The sequence below is a fragment of the Labrus mixtus genome, chromosome 21 (genome assembly GCF_963584025.1).
Source record: "Labrus mixtus chromosome 21, fLabMix1.1, whole genome shotgun sequence".
Classification (NCBI taxonomy): domain Eukaryota; kingdom Metazoa; phylum Chordata; class Actinopteri; order Labriformes; family Labridae; genus Labrus; species Labrus mixtus.
Genome location: NC_083632.1, coordinates 8992727 through 9003743, shown reverse-complemented (window position 1 = coordinate 9003743; position 11017 = coordinate 8992727). Strand labels below are relative to the sequence as shown.

Sequence of the window (11017 nt, the reverse complement as noted above, 5' to 3'; positions counted from 1 at the left end):
TGCAGAGATGCTGGATTAAGAAATCTCCTCGGGGCTCATTTGTGATAATTGCTGACAGGACTGTGTATTATTCAGAGGCTTCTCTGCGTGTGTTTTGCCTGGCTTTAAAGCTTAAAAAGTACACATTGTGCCTTTACATTCCTACACTTAAGTTTAGCACAGATTTAACAATGTCAGTGGTTATATAACAACTCAACTCTTAATTTTTTTTCGTGCAGGAAAAAGGTGGAATGTTTTGAAATTATGTAAATTCCTGACTCAATCACACCACTTATTTGTGAGGCTCCTAAACTCTTCAAACTTTAAACTCCTGCAGTTGTTCTGCAGTGAATACATTATGTGGAAGCCATTTGTAGTGTTGTAGTCTGTTGGAGCCTGCTCACTCAGACTGCAAATACAAATCCAAGAGGACGCTCGGATGGGTTTTATATTCATATTTTATCAAATATGCAAGGATGAACCTGCATCCCTGTGCAGCTCTGCACAGCTGGATGATATCGGCTGCAACATCTCATGTGTTGTCTATCTAATCCTCAGGGTTTGTAATTTGCTTATATGCACTCATGAAGTTTAAAGCGGGATTATGTTTCTGGCAACCAAATGTCACTTAACTGCAGAATCCTCATTGGACAGCTGGAGAAAATCCACCGCAAATCAACAATTTGGTCGATACTTCTACTTTTAGTGATTGTCTGTAAAATGTAACGTTAGAGGCACATGATAGAGATATGAATAGAGGTAAACTGTGGATTAATCTCTATAGACTCACAGACTTCAGTAGACTAAGGGTTGGTTTTCAATTGTGTTAAAAAAAATAATTTTACACCTGAAGTTTCCTTTAAACCTCCTAATAAAATATGAGTTATTTGGCATACATGTATAAATAGAAACCCATATAACAGTTATTTGATCCTATTCTTTGGTTGGACCAAATATAAAGTATTTGGGGGAACATTTTCTTGCTTTAAAGACCAAAATTCTGATCAAAGTCTTTTAAAAATGTACTTAAAAGGAGCGGCTCAAACAGTGTGAAAATGTGAGTATATATCAACAATGATGGTGCAAAAGCACTCTTATGCTCGCGTGTCTAAAAAATTCTAATAAAACATTGCATTGCTTCATGTGTGTGCATCACAGTGTGATCACGTCCCAGACAAGAGTGCCGCATCCTTCCATCACATGAATAATTGAAGCACCTTTTCTAGAAATCAGAATCAGGGGAAGTGTTCTGTTTTGTCTCTAAAAGTAAAAGCCAAATGGAAGCCCCTCCTGATTTTTTCTTTTTCTTTTGACCTATATACCAGGAGGTATCACGGCAAACAGTCTCGACTGGAGAGAAAATACACAAATACCAACATAAAATATTCATCCTTTTTTTGTTCTCCGGCTGCTGGGAGCTTTTTATTTTGAGTGTGTAATGAAAAGGTGAAGAAGAAGAAGCGAGGCTCTCTGAAGTCATTTGTCTCCCTCTGAGGCTGCACTTTGAGGCCAGCCAAAGACTTTAGGACACACGTGTCTCCAGCATGGACAGTATTCATAGCCTGAGAAAAGCTCTCTGTGCCGTATCAAACCTGGGCATTTTCTCCCCCTCTCACATTATTCAGCAAAGCACACACACACACACACACAGACCTCACTTATGTAAGCCACATTATTCGCACCTTTTAACAGAACGTGCAGCCTGTGATGCTCAGAGCATACAGGGGGAGGGGGAGGAGGGGGGGGCAGAGGAGGTTTGACTCAGTCGTAATCCAGACCAAGGTAGTGAAAATGAGGCTGCCTTTGAAATGCAAATTGCTCATTGTGTGCAAGCTCAGAGCACAAAATCCACAGACAATGTTTCATGCAAATCACACGATTCCACTGCACAAAGACAATCCAGATGTGCCAAAATGTGTGTTTATTAATTTTTTTTTTTATTGAAACAAGAAATGTTTGTTTGTTAGTTATAGGAGACTGAGACCATCCCATGGCAAAACTGAAAATACATCCATTTGATTTCTACATTTATCATGTTACAAGGATGATTGCAAAGAGGAGTTAGTGCAAGAGATATTTCGTCTAAAGTTTAACTTTAACTTTTAAAGGGGGAAAAAAAACTATCATACAGACATTGGAGATGATCCTTCATGTGAGCACAGTGCCCTCTGCTGGCAGCAACATGTACAAACCAGTGAAGGACACTGGAGTGATTGTAAACAAATGATTGACAACCAAAATATCTAAAAAAAACAACTAAAAAAAACATTACTGCACCCACACAAAGTTAATTATTGATTGTTTGTGTAATAAACCACAGTGCAAGGGAAACTAGCTGGGGACAGAATTACACAGCAGCCCTGAGAGAAAGGCACAATATGATCTGTGTTAAAGCTTTGGCTTCTGAACATTCATGAAAAAAAGGCAACATTGTCTGTAAATACTCAGCACTGTACTGTATATCGAAAAGGCCTACGTATTCCAGATTAAAAGCTTTGCAAAGCTGATGCTAAGTGAAGTTTGCATAGAATTGCATGCAATTAAATGTCTTCTTATTCAACATTGAGACTTTAAGATAAAGAAATGCCTTTTCTAGATATATATTTTTTACATTCAAGAAATTAATTTAATTATGACAAACGAGCAATAAATGATCATGTGTACTCTACATGAGAATAAGGCATGCATCATTGGTTAGAAGTTGTGTATTATCTTCACAACACAAAGTATATATAAACCAGAGCCCTTGAAAGAGAGAGTTATGACAACAGAAGTTCAAAATGCTTGACCGTCACGTGATTCATGTAGACTTCAGATAGTTCCTGGAAGTTATTAGCGGGAAATTCAAATCCATTACTAAGAGTGGCAGAACTGCGAATTTCAGTAATTTGTAATCAATAACTGCATTGATTTACAATATTTATACAGCACACCGTAATATGTATATAATATAACATATAAAGATATATATATGTAGTTCCATAAATATTTAATTTTTTTCAAATGTAAATTTGCTAATATTTAAAGATTAGAGAGTTGAGCGGCTCCATGAGCCGTCATTTCTGTAAAAAAAAAACGTCCATTGGCGTGAATGGAGATGTTGCAACTCTCTTTCAAGGGCTCTGATATAAACATGTACAGTTGAAATGCTTGACATGAAGGTTAACTTTACCTCCAGAAAAGAGAAACACTACATGTGTGCAGTTATTTGCTAACTGTTTCCTCATGAAATGAATTTATGTATAAGGTAAATGAGACACTGGTTCTTCTTCTGCATCTTATTTTTTTACTGTGTTAATTATATTGTTCCTATAACAGTTTTCTTGAAATAAATCAGACTTGGAATTTAGACATTAGTTTAATATTATTAATAGTATTCTACAATATAGTTACCATTTAGAATAGTTGTGTGTGAAAATTTCTGACACCCACTATTTTCTTTAGGACCCTACTTTTTACCCCCTAATGATAAAGCTACTACGTCCTTAAAAAATATTCATATTAATATATATTGACTATTTGGCAATCATCTACATTCACACATTGTAGCAACAAAAATATCATCCAATGTGACTGAAGAGAACACAAAAATCATAATAATGATTGACGGTCGTGATGTTAAACAGCATGCATCATAAGTCCTATAACGTTGTTTCAGTGAGGACGTACATTGTGTCCGGATGAAGTGGTAGCTTCCTTTCTAATCGCTACCTCCACACAGCTTCAGCAGCAGCTTCTTGTAGTCCCCGGAGGTATCACCCTGACAAACGAAGCAGAAGATCATTAGTAAACATTTCAAAGCATTCCCATAAATGGATCACATAAAGAGGAAAATAAGATGTGGTCACACTGGTTTGAGTGAGACTTACTGAGATGTGAGTGTACACTGATTTCCCATAAGTCTGCATATACGCCTGTCTGATGTCCAACATGTCTTTCTCAGAGCGGGACACCATGACGCGGATGAGGGTGGTGTCCTTGGTCCCCGCTCCCTGTCAACACATCAAAAACGTGACTCCTCAGTGACAGCTGCGGTGAAATATTCAACCCTGTACCTCCACTAAAAACCTTTATATACAGCACAGCAGCAGTGATAAGCAGAATGAGACGTGATGTTTACCTGCATGGCCTTGTGCAGCCTTTCTGCAAAGTAGGCAGGGGTGTTCTTGATGCATTTCACTGGGGAAAAAAAGAGCACATGTTAATGTATAAGTGTGTTGAGACGGTGCAAAATCAGTCCAATGTTGCTTTTCTGCATTACTTAAAGGGGCGAAGAGACACTGTCAAGAGGTTAATGATAACACTAGCTGATGTCTTGAAGCATTAGACAGTAATGAACATTTGAATTATAACTATACTACAGACAGAGAGGTTGCTGTAGTGTCATATATGATTTTTTTTTTGTAAACACTGTTATGGCAACAACGACAAAAAAAATCCCCCTTCAGTAGTTTAATTGCTACTTTGACTTTCTAACACATCCCGTTTTGCCACCAAGAACTCTGGACTAATAACTCTGAAGCTAACTATTCAAAAGTACAATCAGTTTACTGCACATTGCACAAGTTTACAGAACTCTGGACTAATAACTCTGAAGCTAACATCTCAAAAGTACAATCAGTTTACTGCACATTGCACAAGTTTACAGAACTCTGGACTAATAACTCTGAAGCTAACATCTCAAAAGTACAATCAGTTTACTGCACATTGCACAAGTTTACAGAACTCTGGACTAATAACTCTGAAGCTAACATCTCAAAAGTACAATCAGTTTACTGCACATTGCACATATTGCACAAGTTTACTTTTTCTTTAAATTTTATTTTATTTTATTTACCATTTTGTACCTTTTGCACAATTTAGAATTTATTACTGTAAATATTATTTATCTTATTTTTACCTCATTTTATTTGATCTATTTTACCTTATTTTGGTTGTATTGCACCGCGGGACGGAGACAAACAAAATTTTGATTCCACTGTATGTCTGGCATATTTTGAAATTGACAATAAAGTTGACTTTGACTTTGACATCCAATATGAGTATTGTACCACTCAAACTAAGCTTCTTCATAGAGGTGGGCGATATGGGAAAAATATCATGTCACGATTTTTTTTGGGCAAAATCACGATCACGATTTTATCACAATTTTTTTCATACTGTTCTTTAGACAAATTTGTAAGTTACTGACCAACCAAACTTATTTCCCTGTATAATGTTTTTAAATGCACAAAAACTGAGCTGACAAGTTTAGTCTATTAGAGAAACATCTTTGTAGGAGGTCTGGAGGTCTCTGACCCAGAACATATTTAGCACCAGAAATGTCTTTCCCTCAATTTGATCAATATTTATGCACAATTTGAAGGTTTTCCTCACCACTTTGAAATGATGATTTAGTTATGTGTCCTCTTTTCATGTTCATCAGGAACATTTTCACGCAGTGATGCATTCATTTAAAAACATGTAGACTTCGAGTTCTTGTGTTTCTGTTCTGTTTTAGCCCTGCAGAGTTCCTCCAGCTGGAGCTTCATACAGGCTCTGCAGCCTTTGTTGTTTTTATGACATCATTGGACTAACTTTAGTTTAGTTTATATATAATCAAACATAATACAGAATGTGTTCATTCTGTGACACATGATCAAAGTAAGTTTTACTGACAGAAGAGTTTAATTCATAGAGGGGGCGGGTCATTGTTAATTGACAGACAGACAGTCACCATGGTTACTCACTCTCACCTGCCTGCTGCTTTGTAACATTGTTTAGCCTAATCCCTATAGGTTCCGTTATCACAACAGGTGAGCTTCGAGTGGAGAGGCTTGATAGTAACTTTTAAAAACTGAGAGAGAGCAGAAAACACAGACAGCAACATTTGAAACACCGGGGTTATAACTCCACTGTCTGTCTGAGCTCTGCTCTGTCTGAGTGTGACTGTGAACGTCTCTCCAGCTCGCTCTCTGACATGTAGGCTAATCTTAACTGTGCACACTATGCAGATAAGTTAACTGTTGCTCACAGCGTGTCGGTTTGGAAAAATATCAGAACAGTTGCATACAACCGAGATGGAGTTGTTTTTGCGGACTTCACTTTTAAGTTTCGTTTTCACCCCTGCGGAGCAAAAGAGGGGGAGACGCGTCTGTGTCGGAGCATAAACTGCAGCATGATAGAATAAACACATGAGCCCGGTTCTACGATCTCTCTGCTTTGGCAGATCGTCAGCAAGTTAAAATCCTTCACGATCTAAGATCGTCATATCGCCCACCACTACTTCTTCATCTGATTTTTGCTCATCTTAAATTGAGATATAACATTTGGTGCTTCACTGAACCCCCCCCAAAAAATGGTTTCCTTTAACCGGATGCCAAATGCTTTAGAAGTATCCTGTTAGGAATCACTTACACGAACTGTTGGTCTGTGACCTGGTTTCACACCTGCACAAACTTTGATGGCAGATGGATGTGCAGCAATATTATTAACTGCAATTCTGTGGTTATCAGTCTGACCCAGATACCTTTTAATAAAACCATATCAGTCCACCACTGAGAACAAAAGAACACTGACTACTTCGGTTATAACAACATAAAATGTTCTACTTTTAAACGGACCCATTCAGAAAACTCTGTCATTCATTCATTGGATATAATTATGCTTCAGATCAGTATTATAAGAGGTGTGCCGGTTCATCCCTAGCGGTTAGAGTGCACCGGTGCACAGGTTCAATCCTACCCTCAACATTTGCTGTTTCATTTGCTCCCCGCTCTCTTCTCCTAATATATCCCATCTTGCTTCACTGTCCTATCAAAATAAAGGCATAAAATGTCCCAAAAATATCAACAAAAAACAAAAAACAAGTATCAAAAGGTATGTAGGGTCAAATGGCTGCCTGGTGGCATCTGCAACACGTCTTTATAACTCCTTCCAGAAAAATGTTTGATGAGACACTTCAGTATGTATTTTAAACTTTGACATGTGCTTGGAAAGACGCTTCAGTTTGGTTTAGGTTTGGAAAAAGAGACCCAAGGAACATACCCACAGCCACCATGCCAGACTCAACATTCCCAGACATTTCCCTGCAGATGCTCTTCTCCATTTCTCTGCCGGACATCTGCTGGTACTCGTGGAACACTGGGGGGGGGGGGGGGGGGGGACAGGAACCACAGGCGATTTTGTTACCATCATGACATGTAATTATACACATGAGAAATATGTGCTTAAAAACTTGTTTTTTGTGGGATTTGAAAATGGAAAAACTAAGTTCAGAAGATGGAGGTAGTAAACATATTGATTAGAGTAATGTGGACATTAAGACACCTGCTCTGAGGTGAGGCTTGCTGCGAGCACACAGGATGGCATTGAACTGAGACTCGTCCGTCCCCACTTTGTTTTCCCCGGCTGCATACAGTTTCTGTAGCCCACGGAGACACACAAGTTAAAGAAAGTAAGCAACATGATGAGGCGTGTTTATTCAATTTGAAAGAATGTTACAACAGTAAATCAACTTCGGCTGATACCTGAGCGTCCTGTTTGGCAAGAGAGACGTCTACAGTCTCCCTTTCGTCGCGGTTTCCCTAAAAAGAGGGGGACATGTCTCGCTCATAAAAATACAGAATGTGGGCGTGGCAGTATGTTGATGCTTTACATTCACCGAAATCCACTGTGAGAAAGTCTATGAATCAGGGGTTAAAAAAAAAAGAAAAAAAAAAAGGAGTAGCTACCTGACTGAGAGAGATCAGGAGTCTGCGGAAGTGACCGGACGTGTCGCTGCTGATCGCGTCCTCCAGGCTCTTCCCGTACTCTGGAGGGAAGGTGTGGCTTTTTAGGAAAATACTCTCGTTTGCATCGGCTATACATTTAATTGAGTCACCTCTTTTCCACAATCTGTCACCCAAGTGCAAATAAAGGGGTAGTCACACTACCTAATAATATCGGAGCATATGTTTGAACTTGCATTTGTCTATTATAACCAACATTTGCCTGTGTTTAAAGGATTTGAATAAATGAACAGCATATTTCTCAAAGTAAGCTCCTCAAATACAAGCTCTACTGTATGTCTAGAAACCTGTTTTAGAAGCTCAGATAGTTGTTTAAGCATTTAAACATATTAACAAAAACATTTTGTTCTTCTTTTTTTTTTTTCCAAAAAGAGAAATGATCCAAATATATGAAATATCAAAATCACAACCCACCTGCTTTGTAGATTTTTGTGATTTCACGTATCTCATCATTGGAGCGGGATGACAGAATCTCAATCAGACAGGCTTCATCAGTTCCTGCACCCTGGTGGGTCACAAAGGAACCTTTGGTAAGACATGGCAAGATACAAACTGCTACGAAACAGGTCTCAACTAGTCAGGCTTTCTTTCTCTTTCCCTTATTTTCCCTTTTCAAGATGAGTCACACAATGCGGTTTGGACTACAAACCCAAAAAAAAGCATGTGCTAATAGACAACATCTCAGACGTCCAACCTTTATAGCCTCTCTGAGCTCAGACGCATCAAAGTGTGAGGGGCTCTTCAGCATGGCTAAGACCAGCTTCTCAAAGTTTCCAGTTAGCTCAGACTTCAGATCGTGGAATAAATCCTTGGAGGGGAAAAAAAAAAGAGAAACAAAGAAACATGATGTCAGCCTGGATAGAGGTGCTGCAGGTTAAGGACGAGGCAACAGCGGGCAGATTAGATTTCAAACATAAAGGATAAAAGAATATTATAAAACACACCTTTCCATAAGTTGTTTTATAGGCTGCTACCAACGGAACTCTCTGCTTGTTGCTACGATTTCCCAGCAGTTCAATTATGGCACTTTCATCAGTACCTATGTAGAGGAAGGAAATGAGGAAATATGATGCTCTTCATTGATTACTGACAATATGTAAGGTGGGTTTATATTATTTTATAGAACACAGTTAACTTACCAAAACCCTTCATGGCCTTCCTGAGAACTTCAACATCCCTCAGTGGATCCGCCCCTGGGAAGTCTTTTATTGAACCCCTGAAACCTTTCTAGAAATCAAATGAAGATGAAAACACAACACAATTGAAAAGTTAGAAATGCATCTTTAACAGTATGTGTGAAATCCTTTTGTGTCGACAAACGCTTCTTACATGACTGGCAAGTGCCTGAGGGTTGGATGGAACTCCACTTCCATACCCAGGCATGGAGGGGTTAGTCGCAGGGGCTCCGGGGTAATTTGGCATGGGCTGGCCTGGGGCGGGGCCCCCTGGGTATCCCTGTGGAGCCCCCCCTGGCTGCAGAAAGAGGACAGCTGTACACTAAGTGCATGGCTACACGTTTCATGCAGAGTAAATGAGGTTCATCAGTAGGACTGGTGAAGTTAAGGTGATTAAACAGCAGATTTAGCTTAAGTGTGTCCATATGTTATTAGTGAAGGCAAGAAAAGAAGTAATGTACCGCTCCATAGCCAGCTGGTGCTGCTCCCCATCCTCCAGCTGCAAGACAAATATCGACAAGAAAATCAACTTGCAATTCTTCAAGGAACAAATTTATAATGTTTGTTGTATGTATTTTTCTGGATTTATTTTAAATGTTTATTTTGTTGTAAGAATATAATGTATTTCACAAAAAGTACATCTAAGGAAATATTCTGTATGTCAACCATACAGCCTCAAAACATCCTCTTTGAGCCTCACCTGCTGGCTGCTGGGAGGGATAGCCTCCTGCTCCAGCCTGAGCTGGGTATCCTCCAGCCTGCGGAGGGAAGCCTCCAGCTTGAGCAGGGTAGCCACCAGCCTGGGGAGGGTAGCCGCCTGCTGCTGGTGGGTAACCGCCTGCTGCGGGAGGGTATCCTCCAGCCTGGGGTGGGTATCCTCCTGCCTGAGGGGGGAAGCCTCCTGCCTGTGGGGGGTAGCCGCCTGCCTGTGGGGGGTAGCCGCCTGCTGCAGGAGGGTAGCCGCCGCCGCCGCCGGCTGCAGGTGGGTAACCGCCTGCTGCCGGAGGGTAGCCACCTGCCTGAGGTGGGTATGCACCGGGCTGAGGTGGGTAGCCCCCTGCCTGTGGGGGGTATCCGCCTGACTGAGGAGGGTATCCTGGGTAGCTCATCTTTAATTAGGACCTGGAGGTGAATGAATGTTGTCGCTTGTTATTGATATATATTCAGACTCTTTAGGACTCGCTACTCGCTGGGGGAGCCCTCTTTTCATTTACATTGACCACCAACTGTTCCTTGCTCTAGTGGTAGTACTTTGCAGTAGCATAGAATCCAGTAATATGTTGATGATGATTACATTTCAATGGTCACCATGGTGATTATTACTACTACACTACCAATGTTTTTGAAATAACATAACCTAGTCTGGGTTTTTTTCTTGGTGGCTTATAAAAAGAATAAACAATCTATACTAGAACAAATCATCCTGATAAAACACTTGACTCTGTACCCAAAACTACTTCAATTTGCCTCACTTGACTTTCTTTCAGATAAAACCGCATAGGCTGTTTAACCTCATGTCTATTATGACTACACAAATCCACCACAGCACTCATTACATCTCCTTTCGATATGATGGGGACAGAGCGTGACCATCATTTTGTACAGAGACTTCCTTCTTTTCTCTTAAGAAACACACACACACACACACAACACAAATATGTTCTGTGACGCAATAGGATTGTCATCATATAGATGCTTTCTGTGTACGCTCAGGAGCAGGTGTGGCAGTGGTAGTTAGCAATTATTTTTGCTTTGTTTGCATGCAAACAAGAAAGTAGGGACTGGGGAAATTCAGTGACTACAGGTACCTGAATGCTAAGTAGCAGGATATTTGGTGTAGGCAGAATATGCAGAATATTTGGCTGTAAAATAAGTATTTTAAAATCCAAGGTGATTGAGTTCATTTTAAGCAAAAGTTGAGATGTAACTTTAAAGATGCCTCTTTGAACGGAATCACTCACACAAAACACTGTTAAAGCTGAAGGGCGTTTGTATGTTAACACTCCCCTGTCAGTTTCCAGCATTCTTCATTGAACCCTTGGAAACACTCATGAGGCTTTCAAGTGTAGTCGTAATTTACCCCCCCATTTCCAC

The 11017-nt window shown here is 39.9% G+C and overlaps 1 protein-coding gene across 1 annotated transcript; it reads right to left on the bottom strand.

Moving 5' to 3' along the window:
* Nucleotides 1-2206: 2206 nt before the first annotated feature.
* Nucleotides 2207-10064, bottom strand: anxa11b (annexin A11b). Its single transcript, XM_061029167.1, has 14 exons — nt 9624-10064; nt 9385-9422; nt 9078-9221; nt 8888-8975; nt 8693-8787; nt 8443-8556; nt 8163-8253; nt 7692-7771; nt 7488-7544; nt 7288-7381; nt 7006-7101; nt 4100-4158; nt 3849-3971; nt 2207-3739 (listed from the first exon to the last, which is right to left on the bottom strand). Exons 1-14 carry the CDS (start codon nt 10030-10032, stop codon nt 3680-3682), a joined length of 1548 nt encoding a protein of 515 aa, XP_060885150.1. The 5' UTR covers nt 10033-10064; the 3' UTR covers nt 2207-3679.
* Between the last annotated feature and the right edge of the window lie 953 nt (nt 10065-11017).

Excerpts from the sequence above, each read along its gene's own strand:
- anxa11b (XM_061029167.1), bottom strand. The coding sequence starts at position 10,032 with ATGAGCTACCCAGGATACCCTCCTCAGTCAGGCGGATACCCCCCACAG. Across the intron at positions 9,423-9,623 it reads TCCCTCCCAGCAGCCAGCAG|CTGGAGGATGGGGAGCAGCA; the intron begins GTGAGGCTCAAA and ends TTTGTCTTGCAG. Across the intron at positions 8,976-9,077 it reads CTCAGGCACTTGCCAGTCAT|AAAGGTTTCAGGGGTTCAAT; the intron begins GTAAGAAGCGTT and ends TTTGATTTCTAG.